The sequence below is a fragment of the Bos indicus x Bos taurus genome, chromosome 7 (assembly GCF_003369695.1).
Source record: "Bos indicus x Bos taurus breed Angus x Brahman F1 hybrid chromosome 7, Bos_hybrid_MaternalHap_v2.0, whole genome shotgun sequence".
Taxonomy (NCBI): Eukaryota; Metazoa; Chordata; class Mammalia; order Artiodactyla; family Bovidae; genus Bos; species Bos indicus x Bos taurus.
The window spans coordinates 49,384,104-49,403,627 of NC_040082.1; the positions used below are offsets into that span (position 1 = coordinate 49,384,104).

The 19,524-nt window shown below is 47.8% G+C and overlaps 1 protein-coding gene across 1 annotated transcript in view; it reads left to right on the forward strand.

The window, feature by feature from the left end:
* Positions 1 to 8,024: 8,024 nt before the first annotated feature.
* CSF1R (colony stimulating factor 1 receptor) overlaps positions 8,025 to 19,524 on the forward strand; it is a 31,556-nt gene continuing 20,056 nt past the window's right edge. Inside the window, exons 1-5 of the mRNA XM_027545979.1 lie at positions 8,025 to 8,253; positions 13,099 to 13,356; positions 13,790 to 14,074; positions 16,111 to 16,247; positions 16,906 to 17,065. Of these exons, the coding sequence (XP_027401780.1) occupies positions 8,205 to 8,253; positions 13,099 to 13,356; positions 13,790 to 14,074; positions 16,111 to 16,247; positions 16,906 to 17,065 (889 nt within the window). The 5' untranslated portion in view covers positions 8,025 to 8,204. The remainder of the gene's footprint in view (positions 8,254 to 13,098; positions 13,357 to 13,789; positions 14,075 to 16,110; positions 16,248 to 16,905; positions 17,066 to 19,524) is intronic.

A 19,524-nucleotide genomic window follows, 5' to 3' on the forward strand; every position in this document is an offset into this window, starting at 1 on the left:
TTGCTAGTATTTGGTTGAATATGTTTGCATTTTTATTCAGAACAAATACTGTTCTGTAGTTTTCTTGTGATGTCCTTGTCTGTTGATGGTACAAAGGTGATGCTGGCCTCATAGACTGAGCTGAGAAGTGTTCGATCATCTTCTCATTTTTTAATGAGTTTGAGACGAATTGGGGTTAATTCTTTAAATGTTCGGTAGAACTCACCAGTGAAACTATCTAGTCAAGGGCTTGTCCTTGCTGGGAGGTTTCTGATGACTGATGCATGTCTTTGCTAGTTATAGGTCTGGTCAGAGTTTTGAGTTCATGATGGCTTTGGTTGGTGTTCATGATTAGTAAAAGTTCAAAATGCTCTGATAAAACACAAATGTGTTTTTAAAATTTCTGCATCTCAGGAGATAGGATGTCCAGATAGACAAACAGCTTCCTCTGATCTCTGGGACAGAGACATGTTCTGCTGAGGTGGCCTAGGCCACCCCTTGGGGCACTGTGATCTTCATGCCTCTGGGCAGCCACCTTCTCCACCTCAATACCCACCACCAGGAAGGTATCCCCAACAGCCCGGGTCAGGGACTTTGAGACAACTGCATGGAAGCTAAGCAACCTATTAGAGACCAGACACAAACCTTTCCTGCATTTCGAGATTTTCAGGTTTCCACCAGCTCTTTAATGGGCTTTGGAGGGCATTGGGCTCAGATACAAGCAAGCCTAAGAATCCCCTAGAGACCCTATTTCCTGTGCAGTTTCCCTCCTCCTGACTCTAATTCCACAAGCCTGTGATGGCCTTGGAATCTGCATTTTCACCAGTTCCCCTGTGATTCTGAGGTTGGGCTTCCTGAACTGTACTTGGAGGCCCCCCGCCTATGTTGGTTCCCCGGCTTTATAGGAAACACCTAAGCTCCAGCCACCAAAATGTTTAATTTGATGAAGTTCAACTTTTCTATTTTTTGTCTTGGTTGTTTGTGGCTTTGGTGACATAGCCATGAAACCAATTTCACATCCAGGTTATGAATATTTACCCCTATGCTTTCCTCTAAGAGTTTTATATTTTTAGCCTATTTATGTCTTTGATCCATTTAGGTTAATTTTTGAATATATATGAAGTATGGTTTACTTCATTCTTTTGTATGTGGATATCCAATTGTCTTAATAACTTTTGTTGGAAAGACTGTTTTCTCCCATTGAATGGTAATAGCGTCCTTGTTGATAATCAATTGCTTTAAATTCTTTCAAGAGTGTGCTGTGGTTTTCAGTGATTATGTCCTGCATATCTTGCATTAAATTGGTTCCCAAGGATTTTATTCATTTTGATAGTATTGCAAATATGATAATTTTTAAATTTCCTTTTTGGTTGTTCACTGGTAGTGTATAGGAATACACTTGAGTTTTGTTTGTTGATCCTATATCCTGTAACTTTGCTGAATACATTTATTATCTCTAATATTTTAGAGTGTTTTGTAGACTCTTCAGGGTTTTTCTGTATATAGAATTCTGTTCTCTTTGAATAGAGAAAGGTTTTCTTCTTTTCATCTGGATGCATTTTCTTTCTTTTTCTTTGTGATTACACTGACTAGAGCCTCCAGTACAATGCTGAATAGAAATAGTGAGAGCTGGTATCTTTGCTTTGTTCCTGATATAAGGCATGGGGTAGGAAGCTTTCAATCTTTTATTATTGAGTTAGCTGTGAGTTTTTTATATATGCTTTTAATAATTTTGAGGATTTTTTAAAAAATTCCTAGTCTTTCGTGTGTTTATCACAAAAGAACATTAGATTTTGTGAAAGGCTTTTTTCTGTGTCATTTGAGATAACCATGTGAAATTCTCTTGTGCTGTTAATGTAATGTTGATTTTGTTTTGTTTACCCACCTTTGCATTTCTGCAAAGTGGGCTAAATCTCACTGGTAATGGTGTTATTTATTTTAATAGGCTGTCAGTCTTGGTTTGCTAGTATCTGGTTGAGTATGTTTGCACTTATGTTTATAAGGGATCTTGGTCTGTAGTTTTCCCATGAGGTCCTTGTCTATTGACGGTATCAAGGTAATGTTGGCCTCATAGAATGACTTGAGAAGTGCTCAGCCATCTTGTAATTTTTAAATGAGTTTGAGACAAATCAGGGTTAATTCTTTAAATGTTTGGTAGAATTCAGAAGTGAAACTATTAGTATCTGGTCCTGGGCTTTTCCTTGTTGTGAGGTATTTGATGATCGATTCAATGTCTTTGTCATTTATAGGTCTGGTCAGAGTTTCTAGTTCCTAACTGCTTTTGTTGGTGTATATCATTAGTAAAGGTTCAAATCACTTCACTAAAACACAGATGTATCTATAAATTTTATATATCTAAGGAGATGGAAAGAATGGGCAGATAAACTAAATAACAGGGCAGACAGCTTCCTCTGATCTCCTGGACAGGGACAGGTTCTGCTGAGGTGGCCTAGGCCACCCTCAGGGCCACTGTGACCTCCATCCATCTGATCAGCCACCTTTTCCACCTCTACACCCTCCACCAAGAGGGTCCCCATCAGCCCAGGTCAGGGACTTTGTAACAACTGCATGGAAGCTAAGTACCCTATCCTGAGACCAGACACAAACTTCTCCTGTATCTTAGAGATGCTCAGGTTTCCTCTATCTCCATCCATGCGCTTTTGAGGCAGTGGGGCCAACATACGCAAGCATCCAAACTCCCAAGAGATCCTGTTTCCTGTGCAATCCCCACCCCTAATTCAGCAGGCCTGGTATGGCCCTGGAATCCGCATTTTCACGGGTCCCCCTGTGATTCTGTGGCTGGGTTCCTGAATTGTACTTGGATGTACAAGTACATCCACCTTTGCCCACTCACTGACCTTATAGAATACAATCCAAGCTCCAGCCACCAAAATGCTAATTTTTATGAAATTCAGTTTATCTACTTTTTTTCCCCTTTGGTTTCTTATGGCTTTGGTGACATAGCTATGAAAATATTTTCAATTTCAGATTATGAATAATTACCCCTATGCTTTCTTCTAAGAGTTTTATACTTTAGGCCTTTATATTTTGTCTTTGATCCATTTTGAGTTAAGTTTTGTATGTAATGTGAAGTCACAGTCTGACTACATTCTTCCGTATGTGGATATCCAGTTCTCTTAACACCAGTTGTTGAAAAGACTTTTTCAACATTGAATGGTTTTGGCATCCTTGTTGAAAATCAGTTGACTGTGTCTGTGGAAGTAATCTTTCTGAACTCTCAAGTTTATTTTATAGATATCTACATCTATTCTATGTATTTCACTGTGCTGTATTACTAAGAAAAACTTTGGAAATTTCCTTTGCCTTTTAGGATAGGGTGTAGGTTTAAGACTTATAGCCCAGAAATTCATTACATATCCCTCATAAAACCACCACTCTGGAATTCAATTTATTAAAAAACACAGTCCAAAAACAAGAAATATCCTCACTCCCAGTTTAAAAATATTTACTCTCCTGATTTGAAATATTTACTTAACCTGGAAAACCTTATCCATCAGAGGGCAGACAGGATGGAAACTACAATTACAGAAAACTAACCAAACTGATCACATGGACCACAGCCTTGGCTAATTCAGTGCAATGATGAGCCTTGCCATGAAGGGCCACCCAAGATGGACAGGTCATGGTGGAGAGTTCTGACTAAACGTAGTCTACTGGAGAAGGGAATGGCAAACCACTTCAGTATTCTTGCCTTGAGAACTCCATGAACAGTATGAAAAGACAAAAAGATAGGACACTGAAAGATAAAGTCCCCAGGTCGGTAGGTGCCTAATATGCTACTGGAGATCAGTGGAAAAATAGCTCCAGAAAGAATGACGAGGCTGAGCCAAAGTGAAAACAACTCCCAATTGTGGATGTGACTGGTGATGGAAGTTAAGTCTGATGCTGTAAAGAACAATATTGCATAGGAACCTGGAATGTTAGGTCCACGAATCAAGGTAAATTGGAAATGGTCAAACACGAGATGGCAAGAGTGAACATTGACATTTTAGGAGTCAGTCAACTAAAATGGACTGGAATCAGATCAGGTCAGTCGCTCAGTTGTGTCCAACTCTTTGCGACCCCATGAATCGCAGCATGCCAGGCCTCCCTGTCCATCACCAACTCCCGGAGTTCACTCAGACTCACGTCCATCGAGTCGGTGATGCCATCCAGCCATCTCATCCTCTGTCGTCCCCTTCTCCTCCTGCCCCCAATCCCTCCCAGCATCAGAGTCTTTTCCAATGAGTCAACTCTTCCCATGAGGTGACCAAAGTACTGGAGTTTCAGCTTTAGCATCATTCCTTCCAAAGAAATCCCAGGGCTGATCTCCTTCAGAATGGACTGGTTGGATCTCCTTGCAGTCCAAGGGACTCTCCAGAGTCTTCTCCAACACCTCAGTTCAAAAGCGTCAATTCTTCGGCGCTCAGCCTTCTTCACAGTCCAACTCTCACATCCATACATGACCACAGGAAAAACCATAGCCTTGACTAGACGAACCTTTGTTGGCAAAGTAATGTCTCTGCTTTTGAATATGCTATCTAGGTTGGTCATAACTTTCCTTCCAAGGAGTAAGCGTCTTTTAATTTCATGGCTGCAGTCACCATCTGTAGTGATTTTGGAGCCCAGAAAAATAAAGTCTGACACTGTTTCCACTGTTTCCCCATCTGTTTCCCATGAAGTGATGGGACCAGATGCCATGATCTTCATTTTCTCAATGTTGAGCTTTAAGCCAACTTTTTCACTCTCCACTTTCACTTTCATCAAGAGGCTTTTTAGTTCCTCTTCACTTTCTGCCATAAGGGTGGTGTCATCTGCATATCTGAGTTATTGATATTTCTCCCGGCAATCTTGATTCCAGCTTGTGTTTCTTCCAGTCCAGCGTTTCTCATGATGTACTCTGCATATAGGTTAAATAATCAGGGTGACAATATACACCCTTGATGTACTCCTTTCCCAATTTGGAACCAGTCTGTTGTTCCATGTCCAGTTCTAACTGTTGCTTCCTGACCTGCATACAAATTTCTCAAGAGGCAGATCAAGTGGTCTGGTATTTCCATCTCTCTCAGAATTTTCCACAGTTTATTGTGATCCACAGAGTCAAAGGCTTTGGCATAGTCAATAAAGCAGAAATAGATGTTTTTCTGGAACTCTCTTGCTTTTTCCATGATCCAGCAGATGTTGGATATTTGGTCTCTAGTTCCTCTGCCTTTTCTAAAACCAGCTTGAACATCAGGAAGTTCACGGTTCACATATTGCTGAAGCCTGGCTTGGAGAATTTTGAGTATTACTTTACTACCGTATGGACCGGAATGGGCAAATTTAATTCAGATGACTATTATATCTACTACTGAGGGCTAGAATCCCTTAGAAGAAGTGGAGTAGCCATCATAGTCAACAAGAGTCCTAAATGCAGTACTTGGATGCAATCTCAAAAACGACAGAATTATCTCTGTTTGTTTCCAAGGCAAACCATGCAATATCACAGTAATCCAAGTCTATGCCCCAACCAGTAATGCTGAAGAAGCTGAACGGTTCTATAAAGACCTACAAGACCTTCTAGAACTAACACCCAAAAAAGATATCCTTTTCATTATAGGGGACTGGAATGCAAAAGTTGGAAGTCAAGAGATACGTGGAATAACAGGCAAGTTTGGCCTTAGAGTACAAAATGAAGCAGGACAAAGGCTAACAGAGTTTTGCCAAGAGAATGCACTGGTCATAGCACCCTCTTTCAATAACACAAGAGAAGACTACACATGTACGTCACCAGATGGTCAATATCAAAATCAGATTGATTACATTCTTTGCAGCCAAAGATGGAGAAGCTATATATAGTCAGCAAAACAAGACCAGGAGCTGACTGTGGCTCAGATCATGAACTCCTTATTGCCAAATTCAGACTTAAATTGAAGAAAGTAGAGAAAACAACTAGACCATTCGGGTATGACCTAAATCAAATCCTTTACGATCATACAGTGGAAGTGAGAAATAGATTCAAGAATTAGATCTGTTAGAGTGCCTGAAGAACTAAGGATTTATCACTTTATCACTTTAAATTAGTCACATCTCTTCTTTACTGAACATCAATAAGGACATGGAATTTTTTTTTCGCTAGATGAAAGCAAAAGCACATTTTGTAGTGGTGTCACCAAAGTCAAAACTTCCCTGGTGGCTCAGTGGTCAAGAATCCACCTGCAATTCAGGAGACACAGGAGATGCGGGTTCTATCCCTGGGTCAGGAAGATCCTCTGGACAAGGAAATGGCAACCCACTCCAGTATTCTTGCCTGGAAAATCCAATGGGCAGAGGAGGATTTTCTGTATATAGGATTATGTCATCTGTGAAGACAGAAAGTTTTACTTCTTTTAATTTGGATGCATTTTATTTCTTTTTCTTTGTGATTGTTCTAGCTCAGACCTCCAGTATAGTGTTCAATAGAAATAGTGAGGCATGTTGTCCTTGCCTTGTTGCTGATGTAAAGCTGTGGTGGGAGGGGTGGGGGCAGGGAAGCTTTCAATGTTTTATCTTTGAGTTAGCTGTGGCTTTTTTTATATACGCTTTTAATAATTTTGAGAATGTTTGTTTTCGTTTCTAGTCTTTGGGGGTTTTATCATGAAAGCATGTTAGATATTATTAAAGGCTTTTTTCTGTGTCAGTTGAGATAATCATGTGAAATTCTCTCATTCTATTATTGTGATGTCGATTTTCTTGTACTGAGCCACCTCTTCATTTGTTGGATAAATCCCAGTTGATCATGGTGTCTAATCATTTTAATATGCTGTCGGGTTTGGTTTGCTGGGATTTGGTTGAGTATGTTTGCAGTTAGGTTCATAAGAGAAATCCATCTATAGTTTTCTTATGATATCCTTCTTTGTTGATGGAATCAGTTACTGCAGCCCTCATAGAATGAGTTGTGAAGAGCCCAGTCATCTTCTATTCTTTTGAGTGAGCTTGAGACGAATCAGGGTTAATTCTTTAAGTGCTTTTCTTTGTTGGGTGGTTTTTATTGATTGACTGAATCTCTTTGATAGTTATAGGTCTCGTAAGAGTTTCTATGTCTTTTAGTTTGTTTTCATGATTTGTAAAGGTTCAAAACACTTTGCTAAGACAGAAATGTATTTGTAATACTTATATTTCTAAGTCGATGGAAAGATTAATCATTTTCCTGGATCAGTGTTTATTGAGTGGATTTTTTTTTTTTTAGATTCTAGAATTAATTTTATAACCATTTGAATAGAAATAAAAACACTGGAAGAATCAACTAAAAGTGGTAAATGCAGTTGCATGCAGGAAAGGCGGCAGAGGGATGCTAATTTTCTTAGACTACAGCAGCACAGTTTAACCCTTTGTAAAAGTAAACAAACTTAATTAGTCCAGAAAAAGGCAGTTCTATAGCCAGGTGGTTGCTGTTGTTCAGTTGCTAAGTCATGTCCACTCTTTGGGACCTCATGGGCTGCAGCATGCCATGCTTTCCTGTCCTTTACTACCTCCCGAAGTTTGCTCAAATTTATATCCATTGAGTCAATGATACTATTCAATCTTATCCTCTTCAGGTTGCCTAGATCCAAATTCCACCTCCCTTTGGTAGCTATGAGACCTTGGGCAAGTTTACAGTGTTTGAGCTCTCTGAACCTGAACCTCAATTTTCACGTTGTAAAATGGGAATGATAACAGTACCTACTGTATAAAATTTTTATGGGAACAAAAGGGGACAGTGGTATGTAAAGGTTTGGCTGGTGAGTGTCCTGTAAATGGAAGCTTCTTGATACTATCTGTTATCAGGCTTGTCCAGACCAACCTAACTTCCTTTTCCACTTAGCAAGAGCCCCCTGCTGCTCTGGAGCCCCCCCCATATGTACAATCAACTGCCTAATACTGGGCATGTCTCTTCTCCTAGGGCCCCTTAGAGGTGGCTTCGGAAGGGCTCTGAACTTAGCAGTCCTACCCTTACTCCAACCCCACCCCCTGGGGGGGGCATGTCTTTATTTATTTATTTTTTTAACCAAGATTTCCAAACTCTGTGGTTGCCTTGCCTAGCTAAAAGAGGAAGAGGGGGATCAGCCCAAGGAGAAGGAGGAAGAGGAAAACAAGACAAACAGCCAGTGCTAGTGGAGAGGAATACATGTCCAGTGGGTCTGGTCCCATCAGGGCTGGTGTCCGAGAATCCGGTTCTTTGCCCCGCCGCAAGCCCTGCGTCAGCCTGCCGCTTTCCTGCTGAAGCCATGGGCCCACGGACCCTGCTGATCCTGCTGGTGGTCACAGCTTGGCATGGTAAGAGCAGAACCAGAGCTTTGGGGGGTCAGGGGGTGGGGACAGGGTTGTGACAGGGTTCCAAGGGAAGGATTCTCTAAACCTCTGCCCGTCACTAGGGTCTCCACTCTGCGTTTTCATCTCCCCAACCCTGGACTGCGGGTGTGTGGGTGTCTGCTCCAGAAAGGCAGTGGAGGGAAAGCGGGTATGAACTAGGTGGAACCAGCCTGGCCAGGGCTGTGGATCTGGCCCAGCTCAGATGGTGACCGTCCGTGTGTCCTGAACACATCCCTATGCCCTCGGGACTCTTTAGTGCCTATTGAACGGTCAACAGCATGTTTTGGGGGCTGATGGAGCAGACAAAATGCTCCTCAAACCCCACTGTGCACACAGATACCCCAGGGATCTTGTTACAGTGCAGACTCTGACTCTATCAGTCTCAGGGGTGATCTGAGATTCTTCATGACTATCGAATTCCTAGGAGATGCCAGTCCCACTGGTCCAGACCTACGCTGAGCAGAGAGGCCCTGAGAGCCCCTCGTGGCTCCGCTGGCACTGCCAGTGTGGGATTCACGAGGCGAATGAGGCAGGATGTGACTTGGAGGGGCCTGAAGAGGCAGTGGTCCTTCCTTGGGTGGCTTGGGCAAGAGGTCAGAAGGAGAGGTAAGAGGTTAGCCTCTCTGGCCACGGGCTCAGGAGAGGTAAATTTGGGATGAGAGAGTACAGGGCTAGCAACTTGTCTCAGGGGAGGACAGCGAGGGTCTGCTAGGCTGAAATCACAGACACAGGCTGCGGGGCCTCAGGACAGAGAGCTGTGGAGCAGACCCCACCCGAATCCCATCCCTCCGGCAGCATCAGTGATGCAGGATCTCCCGCTAGGAGGGTCCCTAACTGAGGCTGGGGGCTGGGTGCTGGACTCGTATCTACAGTCGGCCCAACAAACACATGTTAAGTTCTTTTGGCCACTCCATGCGGCATAAGGGATCAAACCCATGCCCCCTGCACTGGGAGTGTGGAGTCTTCACCATTGGATCACCAGGGAAGCCCCTAAATTTTGCTGCATATTTGGAGGAACGCTGGGGAAGGATGGGGACTGTGGGTGGGGTAGGAAGGCAGCAGCATCTCCGGCCTTCCCACAGTCCTGTGGCTGCAAGAGCCTGAGGAATAGGTGCGTCTGGTCCCTGAGGACGAGATGGCCCACTGAAGGGCTTTTTTGGGCCCAGTCAGTTCCACTGGGCTTGCAAGTCTGTTCTCTTTTGTTGAGCTGAATTTATGTGTAGTAGAAAGCATTGATTCTTAAGTGTGCCTGTGATGAGATTTGACAAGTTTATATGCTTGTGTCCCCACCATCTCAATTAAGATAGACACGATTCCCCTCATCCTAGAAAGCTTTGTGGGTTTTATTTCACTCTTTTGTCCTATCCTCCTGCCCAGAAAATGCCTGTGGGAGACTGATGGGGGATGGAGGGGCTGTCCAGCATCTCGCCTCAAAGGAAAGAAGAAATGGGGACTGCAGGCTGGAAGCCTACTTTTTCAGTAGACCAGTGATGAATGAGGGGCAGTTGTGAAGAAGTTGGGGGACAGAATCACTGCACCCTAGAGACCAGAAGAGACTCACTAAGACTCAGGGCCAAGGAGGAGGCTGTGCCCCATACCTTGGCATGCTGTGTGTGTGTGTGTGTGTGTGTGTGTGTGTGCGCGCGCATGTGTGTATGTTTGTGTCTCTCTGTGTGTATGTCTATTTTTTGCATGTGTATGGGTGTATATATTTGTGTATGTGTGTGTATGTGTGTGTATGTTTGTCTATTTTTTGTGTGTGTATATGTTTGTATATGTATGTATGTATGTATGTATGTGTTGGGGGACAGGTGGGGGTGTGGGGGCACACCCTGGGAGCTGATGATGAGGGATGTCTCCCAAGCAAGTGGGAGGGGGTGAGAAGGTTTGGGGAGATGAGATGGTGGGGTGAAGGGGCAGAAGGGGTCCAGCCCCCACCCAGGGAGTAAAGGCCTGAGCAAGCTTTTCCTTCCCTCCTGTCAAGCCAGCAGTGGGCAGCTGGAGCGGAAGCTGAGGGTGTCAGCCCTGTCCTGCATGAATACTTGAGATGACAGGACAAAATAAGATAATGCCTCTCTGACTACACTTCCAGGAGGCTGAGCCTGGAGTTAGAGGACAGGGTAGGGGTGGTTGAGGGAGAAGGCGCTGTGAGACCCAGCAGGGGCAGAAGCGAAATACAGAGTCACAGAATCTGAGACCGTGGGATGCTACAGGCATAGGCTGTGACCTTTAAAAGTTAGCACTTCAGCTGTCAGAGTGTCAGGATCAGAGAGGAGGTTAGGAGAGTAGTAGATGAAGCAATAACACAGGACAGGAGAGCTGACTCAGCCAGAAGTTGTTTATCACCTCCTTGAATCCTCCCAGGACCTCTCAGAGGTGGAAATTCGGATTGTTCTCATTGAAAGAGTATCCTGAGGGTCAGAGGTTAAGCAGCCTACTTAGTTAGCAGGGTAGAGCCAAGTTTTGGACCCAGGTTGGCATAGCACAGTGGTAAAGAATCCTCCTGCCAATGCAGGAGATGAAAGAGACTCGGGCTCCATCTCTGGGTCAGGAAGGTCCCCTGGAGGAGGAAGTGGCAACCCATTCCAGTATTCTTGCCTGAAGAATCCCATGGACAGGGGAGCCTGGTGGGCTAGAGTCCATGGGATCGCAAAAAGTCAAACATGGCTGAGCGACGACTGGCTGACATGAGTCCACAATCAAGCTCTTCCCTCCAGTCCCCCACCCCAACCCCGATGCCCTGCATGGCTGCAGCAGTAATAGGCTAGCACCTGCTCTGTTGGGACTTGCCAGCAGCCTGCCAAAAATGATGCTTGCCCCTCTCCCTGGGGGTCAGCAGCACAGGGAAGCCTGGCTACAACCCCCAGGTGTCGGCTTCCGCAGTATTCCTCTGGTCACTCCATCCTTTATGCAGATCAGAAGCCTGCACATCTGTGATGTGTACAAAATAAAAACATAAATTAAGTCATCCTGAAATAATTTGACAGGATCTTTCTGATTCTGGGGTTTGTAGTGAGGGCAGGGTGCAGTGGAATGGAAAGACCCATTTAAGAAGATTTTGTGCAGTACTTCCCTGGTGGTCCAGTGGTTAGGAATCCACCTTCCAATGCAGGGGACATGGGTTCAATCCCTGATCGGGGAACTAAGGTCCCACATGCCACGTGGCGGCTAAGCCCACACACTGCAGCTTCAGAGCACTTATGCTGCAACAAAAGATCTCACGTGCTGAAACTAAGACATGATGCAGCCAAATAAATAAATACACTTTTTTTTTTAAGAAGAAGCTTTTGTGCAAGATGATGAAGAGTCCCTGAAATTGCCTGGTTCCTTCAGGGTTGGGATGTCCATGGTCCCATCGCTGGGACAGACAGATTAGACTCAGTAGGGGGGTACCTAGTAGGTCAGTGGCAGAGCCGGGTCCTGCAGCCTGGGATATGCCAGTGCCCAGCAGGTGGTACTGCCTGTTTCAGGGGGTGAGGGGGTCTTTCCCCTAAAGGGGACAGTGGCCAGGAAGCAGAAGTGAGAGCCTCCCTCGGAGAAGGACTGCAGGCTGAGCGGAAATGGGGGCTAGGCCGGGTACCAGCAATGTGTTTCCGCCTGCACAGGCTGGAGGGCGCCTGGCAGCCCCTCCAAGTCCTTGAATCAGCTCTCACTTCCCTCCTTTACCCCTATTTTAGGCCCTGGAAAAATGCTGACACTGCAGAAGCAACGGGTCTTTTTCCCGGAGGGCCTGAGTTTCAAGTTCTCTTTTCTCCTTCAAGAAAATTTTCCTTAAAAGAGATTGTCCCTAGTAAACGCAGCAGTGCTGGGATGTTAGGGTGGGCTTCTGGGGGTAGACTAGATAGTAAATAGAATGGCTAACCTTTGCTGAATTATTTATATTTGGTGACAGGTGATGTTCTAAAGCTTTCTGTGCATTTAAATCTCCTGACATCCCAATAAATGGGTACAATTTTGGTCCCCATTTTATATGGGGAAACTGAGGCACAGAGCCTCTGAACCTCTCCACTGTGCTACAGACCAGATGTCCAGTGATGAGAGAAGGCACAGCAGAAGACTCGAACTCTGCCATGCCAAGATCCCATACCCCTTGTCTTCTTCTTTTATTTCTTTAAAATATTTTTTAAAGGTATATGCATTTTTATTTGTTTTTGGCCATATCGTGTGGCATGTGGAGAGGTCAAACCCGTGCCCTCTGCAGTGGAAGCTCAGAGTCTTAATCACTGGACCATCAGGGAAGCCCCTTTTTCTTCTTCCTCGTGTGAATTAATTCAGAACACTTTGCCACGAACATTCTATTCATTTCTTTCTTCCAAGGACAGAGGAGCCTGGTGGGCTACAGTCTATGGGGTTGCAGAGAGTCAGACACGCCTGAGCGACTTTCACTTTTGCTTGTTTGAAGCCCCTTCTTTGAGCTAGGTGCTGGACTTCGTAGCAGGAATGCAGCCCATTTATTACATCAGGCTGAAGGAGTCCACTCCTGGGAAGAATGACGCAGTCATGGCCAGGAAGACTGAGGCCAGAGGCTGCGGTAGCCCCCCGGGACAGTGGCTGGGTGGGAGGCCAAGAAAGCCCTCAGCCCCCTTCTCTCAGAGACATCAGCGATGTCAGTCCATCACAGGAGGTTTGGGGCAGGGCCTGAAGCGACTGACCTGAGGGGGGCAGGGACGTGTTTGAGTTGGTCCTGCAGTTGTAGCTGAACCCCAGAACCAGCAGCAGCCTGCCAGAGAGCCCCCAGCTCAGAGGCAGGGTACAGCCAGCGGGATGTCACCTCAGCCCTCACTTCTATCTGCCACTTCCCATCACCAGGTCAGGGGGTCCCAGTGATAGAGCCCAGTGGCCCTGAGCTGGTGGTGGAGCCAGGCACAGCGGTGACCTTGCGATGTACGAGCAATGGCAGCGTGAAGTGGGATGGCCCCGTTTCCCCCTACTGGACTCTGGACTCTGACGCCCCCAGAAGCATCCTCACCACGAACAATGCCACCTTCCTACACACGGGAACGTACCGCTGCACTGAGCCTGGAGACCCCCTGGCGGGCACTGCTACTATCCACCTCTACGTCAAAGGTGAGGACTATGAGCCCCCTCCCAAGAGGACTAGCCCAGCAAGGCCCACCAAGAACGGCCAAGAGGGCTGGGCCCTGACCTGAGCCATCATAATAAGCCAACTCCACGTTTACTGAGAACCTGCCACGAACAAGGACCTGTGGCAGTGCTTCTAATTTCATTCCTCACAACAACCCTGTGAGAAGGTTCTTGTTTCTGCGCATTTTCCAGATGCTCAGAGAGGCTGAGTCATTTGCCCAAGATCACACAGCATTAAATAGTGGGGCTGGACCTGCCCCAGAGCCCCCAAGCATCAGCTGAGCTTCCCTGGTATTATGTGACCTCAGGCAAATGAACAGCATCTCTGAGCTTCTCTGTCACCAATGTCCAGGGACCGGTCGGTTAGCCTGGCGGAGGGGGGGCCTTTGTAACCCTGTATCTCCATGCTCCCCAGACCCTGCTCGGCCCTGGAGGGTCCTGGCCGAGGAAGTGACGGTGTTGGAGGGTCAGGACGCGCTGCTGCCCTGTCTGCTCACTGACCCAGCACTGGAGGCGGGCGTCTCGCTGGTGCGGGTGCGCGGCCGGTCTGTCTTGCGCCAAACCAGCTATTCCTTCTCGCCCTGGTACGGCTTCACCATCCACAAGGCCAAGTTCATTGAGAGCCAGGACTACGAGTGCAGCGTTCGGGTGGCTGGCAGGGTGGTGAAGTCCCTCAGCATCCGGCTTAAAGTTCAGAAAGGTGCGTGGACAGGGACGACCTGAGAGCTGGTGCCTGGCAGAGGGGAAGTAAGGGTGGGTGCTTCGTTTCACCTCTTCCTTCCAGTCATGCCTGCGTCATCCATGGGGCACCTGCTGAAGCAAGACCATGAGGTGTGAGGTGCTGGGAGGCAGACCACATGTATGCTGATAACTCAACTGGCAAGGTAGTCTCAGGTCATGAAATAGGCTATGAAAAGCATTGAACTGGGTGGTGGAATAGAATGTGTGGGCGTGGGGAGCTCGTGGAGAGAGTGACATTTTATTTGAGTGGAAATGTGCCTTATGAGAAGGTGGAAACAGCAGGTCCACAGTCATGAGCTGGGAACAGGCTTCAGATGTTCCAGGAATGGAAGGAGGGCCCAAAGCTCTCCCACCCCTTCAGACATGGATTCCTACTTGGGGCGCACCAGGTGCTGGGTGCTGAACACAGGAGAGGGGGGAAACCGTGAGCAACGCCATGGGGTGTCATGATGGCAGGTGCATGGGACGCCTCGGCATCAGCATCAGTGGTGTTGAAGTCTCTCTTCTGTCTGCTCCCCCCTTGTTTCTGCTGGGCTGGTAGATGGATTCTGGTTTCTGGGAGGACTGGTATGAGTCAGCAGGATCAGAATCTGAGCCTAAGACAGGAAGCAAGCACGTGTAATGAGGCCAGGGTCAGAGTGGCAGGGCTGGCCCAAGGGCCTGTGCCCTGAGCCCACGAAACCTGTCCAGGAAACCAAGGGAACCCACTCTGTGTGCAGAGGAGCCAGGCAGGACCTTTCCCTACAGCCCACCTTGCAGAGGGATCCCAGGGCCCTCGTTTCACCATGACTCTGTGACATGCGTGCACTCCTTAGCATCTGACCCTGTAAAACGGAGTTAGGTTATCTTTCAACAACAGCCACAGCCAGAGATGTTAATTCATAGGCTAGGGCTTCCCTCATAGCTCAGTTGGTAAAGAATCTGCCTGCAGTGCAGAGACCTGGGTTCGATTCCTAGGTCAAGAAGATCCCCTGAAGAAGGAAATGGCAACCCACTCCAGTATTCTTGCCTGGAGAGTCCCATGGACAGAGGAGCCTGCCAGGCTACAGGCCATGGAGTCACAAGAGTCGGACACGACTGAGCGATTAAACCACTATCGCCATGTTTTAGGCACTGGGTTAGCTATGCCTAAACTAGGCATACCACACTAGGGATACCACCTGCATTTACTGGTGGTGACAGATGAGAGAGAAAGCAAATAAATGTGATGAACAAGAAACCAAGCTGAAGAGATATGGGTAGGGGAATCCATGGGAGTCTCCAGGCAAGAATACTAGAGCGGGTTGCCACGCCCTCCTCCAGGGGATCTTCCCGACCCAGGGGTCGAACCCAAGTCTCTTACGTCTCCTGTATTGGCAGGTGGGTTCTTTTCCACTGGTGCCACCTGGGAAGCCCGAAGCTAATTCAGCTGACCTGTGACAGGAGGCCCCTCTGAGGAATGTTTGAGCTGAAGATGTGAAGGATGAGAACAACCAGTCAAAGTGTGGTTGTTGCATGGATCAGGCATTCCCAAAGGGAAGGGCAAGGGCACGTCTTCGGGTGGGAGGGGCCCCGCGGCTGCAGAGCGGTGAGGGGTGGCAAGTGCATACAGGTTGGGAGCAGGGTCTGGGGAGGTACGAGGGACTGCAGCTTTTAGTCTGAGTGATGAGAAGCCGCTGAATGTTAGCACAAGAGAGGCACATGATCCAGTCTTCCTTGTAGGGAGCTGACGTTGGCTGCTGTTGGCCTCACAGTTGGCTGCTGTGAGGAAGCAGGGAGGCCTTCCAGGTGGCTGCAGGAGTCCAGAGCAGAGGGGAAGGGTGTGACTGGGGAGAGGCGCTGGTGATGGAGCCAAGGGGACTCTTCAAGGTCCATTTAGGAGATGGGATTTGTTGTGGGGAAAACTGAGGTGCCATGGCTGCCCCCCAGGTTTTGGGAAGGGAGCCTGGGCCCATGGCAGAAAGCAGAGTGGCAGCTCTGGCCTAGGTGCTCATGGGTGCCTTCCCCTGATCTCAGTCATCCCAGGACCGCCGACCTTGACATTGGAGCCTGAAGAGCTGGTGCGGATTCAAGGGGAGACTGCCAAGATCGTGTGCTCAGCCAGTGACGTTGATGTCAACTTTGACGTCTTCCTTCAACGTGGAGACACAAAAGTCAGTACCTGGGGGAGGGGGTGGGGTCCTGCCTGTCCTCCTGGCACTCCAGGCCCCACCTCAAGCTGGCACTGGGAGCTGAGGGCATAGCTCAGGACCAGAGAGAGGAATAACTCACCCAAGGTCTCACTGCTGGTCAGTAGATGATGCAGAAGCAAGTCTCAGGCTCCTGCATCTGCACATTGTGATGGGAGGAGGAGGCAGGATTCCACCCCCTTGACCCATGACCTTTGCCCTAGCCTGTAGACAAGAGGCACATGTCAGCTCAATTCTGATTTTGCAAGAGGTTCCAAGGCCACTTCTGAGGCCCATGAATGTAAGAATTATTTCTGAAAAACTCTAGAGAGAGAAAGAGGGAGTTTTCTCAGGAGGAAATGGCAGTAGGCCACTTCTAAGAACATACTTCCTCCCCATGCCTTCTGCATGCCAGGCATAGCCCTATGCCATTTGCATTCTCCATCTCACTTACTCTTCACTACAACCCTAGAAGCATGGGCCAGTGTCAGTCCCAATTTGCAGATGAAGAAACTGAGGCTCACAGTTCAGTCCCTGCCCAAGGAAAAGCACATAGTAATCCTTAAAGGCTGAGAATTAGAACCCAGCTCTTTCTAATTCCTAAATGACCTCTGTATACCATTTCTGTTCCTTCTGGATGCAGCTCGCAATCTCTCAACAATCCGACTTCCGTGACAACCGTTATCAAAAAGTCCTGACTCTCGAACTCGATCACGTAGGCTTCCAAGATGCTGGCAACTACACCTGTGTGGCCACCAATGCCCGGGGCGTCCACACTACCTCCATGGTCTTCCGGGTGGTAGGTGAGCATCGGGGTGGTGGAGGGTCAGCACAGATCCTGGGGAGAGGGGGTGCATATGGGGATTGAGAAAGAGGGAGCTGATGTTAAAAAAAGGAGTAGACACTGTTGGAATAGCTCACTAGAATCCCCCTTTTCTCAGCCTGGCTAAGGAGCCATGTCTGTGTCAGCCCTCTGATTGATTCTCAGAGTCCTCCCTCTCTCCCACCTTGGAGGTCCCACAGTGCACGGCTGCATCTCATTCCAGCATCATTTTGTTGTGTTTTGGGATTGATGTCCAGTAGGTCCCTCCTGGACTTTGCTGTTCACTCATTCATTCATTCCTGCATGCCTGGGACTCACATCACATGGGCATGTGAATAGACAGCAGGCACCCTGGGTGGGCATGCAAGAAGCCTGAGGTGTCCTGGGAACACCAAGGGGGACTCCCCAACAAAGGCTTGGACTAAATGGACTCTAAGCTGGGACTAGAAGAATGGAGGTGGGTTAGTCAGGCAGAGGGGAGGGGAAGGAAGGGGAACAGCACTTCAGCAGAGGGAACAGCATATGCAAGGCTCAAAGGCAAAGAGAACAAGAGCATCTGAGGCATCCAGAGAAACCGACGACAGCAGGGACACGAAGGGGTGGGCGGGGGGGGGGGGTGGTCATAGGAAAGCGGGGCGGAGGGTAGTATCCGAGAGCAAGTTGAATGGGTAGCTTGCATCATCTCTGGTTGGGCGGGCATCAAAGGTCTTAAGAGGAGAGTGATGGGATCAGATGGCAGAGAGGATGCAGGAGCTGTAGCCAGGAGCCCACGGTCCTGAGCCACATTCCAGCCTGCCTTCACCAATGACGGAGGTAGGTTGCTTAAACTCTTTCCCCATCCACAAAATAGGGATCCTAACAGTAACTGTCTCATAGGTTTGCTCTGAGAATTCATTGAATGTATCTGAACTAACTAGGGCAGGGCCTGGCACAGAGTAAACACTCAGTGTGCCTGAGGAGATGTCATTCGAGAAAGCTCTGCCCTGTGTCATGTGGATTGGATAGGAGACTTGAGGCTGGAGGCCCATCAGGGCAGTTAACGTGGTGTTCCAGGCCAGAGATGGCGAAGGGTGCTGGACTATGGTGGGGACCCTGGAGAGTCTGTTATCCAAAACAATCTAGGCGGGACAATGGCTGCTGGGACAAAGCAGAAAGGAGCCAAGATGACCAGAGTGATTGGGGAGGAGGCAGTGACAGTCACTGGGCTGAGAATCCCAGAGCAGAGGGCAGCTTCTTCAGGGTGGGGACGGGTTCAGAGTGCTTTCAGTTTGGCCACATCTCATGTATTAAGCTGGGAGCCTGAGGGGAGGCGGGAGGGCGAGCCTAAGAATCATTACCCTCACAGAACAAGTAATACAACAGGCTTGCAGGAGCACCTAAGCTCTGTTGTGGGCCCATCCTGTGCCAGCAGCTCTGAGGGCTAAAGCAGGAGAGAACAGTGAACTGTCTTCCAGTTATGGATTCGAATCCTATCCATTTTGTAGTGCAGACCTACAGTAGTCAGTCAACAACAGATGTTGTTTTCCTTCACTCTGCCCGCTAGATCCTTTTTAATGCAGGGGATCCAGTTACAAATGAGAGAGAAAATGTCCTGCCCACATGGAATTTGTATTCTTGTTGGGAGAAGACAAGCAATAAGCAAAGTAAATTATGAACAAGACAATTGGATAGGGTTTTCAGCTTAAAATCGGGTGATCATCAAGGAAGACTTACTGGGAAACTGACATTTGAGCAAGGACTTGAAGTTGGTGAAGGACCAAGCCATGTAGAACCTTGGAGAAGAGAGCTGCAGACAGAGGGCAAGCAGTGTTTTTAATGTGGGTCCAAGCTCACCACATGCAAGGAGTAAGTCAGCCAGTGTAGCTGGATGGAGCTTGAGAGCAAGTGTAGTACATGATGACATCAGAGGTGAAGGAGAAGGTCCCGGGAGGCCAGCGTGAGACCTGGGCTTTTCTTCTTGAGAGGGGATACCATTGGAGGGTTTGAGCAAAGGAGTGACATGATCTGACTTGAGGGTAGCAAGATGTAATATGGCTTTCTGGTGCTTTGTTGAGGACTGTCTATTGGGAGATGAGGGTAGAAGCCAGAAAACTGTTAGGAAACTCCTGCTACTAGTTTGAGCCAGAGGTGATGGTGGCTTGATTAGGGAGGGATATGGTGGAGGTGATGGGAAGTGGCTGGAGTTTGGATGAATGAACGGCTGGCTGGCTGGCTAAGGGAGAAAGAGAGAAGAAAACAGCCTTGCCCTCAAAGCTCACAAGCCTGGAGAGAGAAGACAGCTACCTAAAGGGGGGACCAGATGCATGAAGAAGTGTGGTGGTGGTGGTGGTTTAATCGCTAAGTCGTGTCCGACTCTTGCGACCCCGTGGACTGTAGCCTGCCAGGCTCCTCTGTCCATGGGATTCTCTAGGCAAGAATACTGGAGTGGCTTGCCATTTC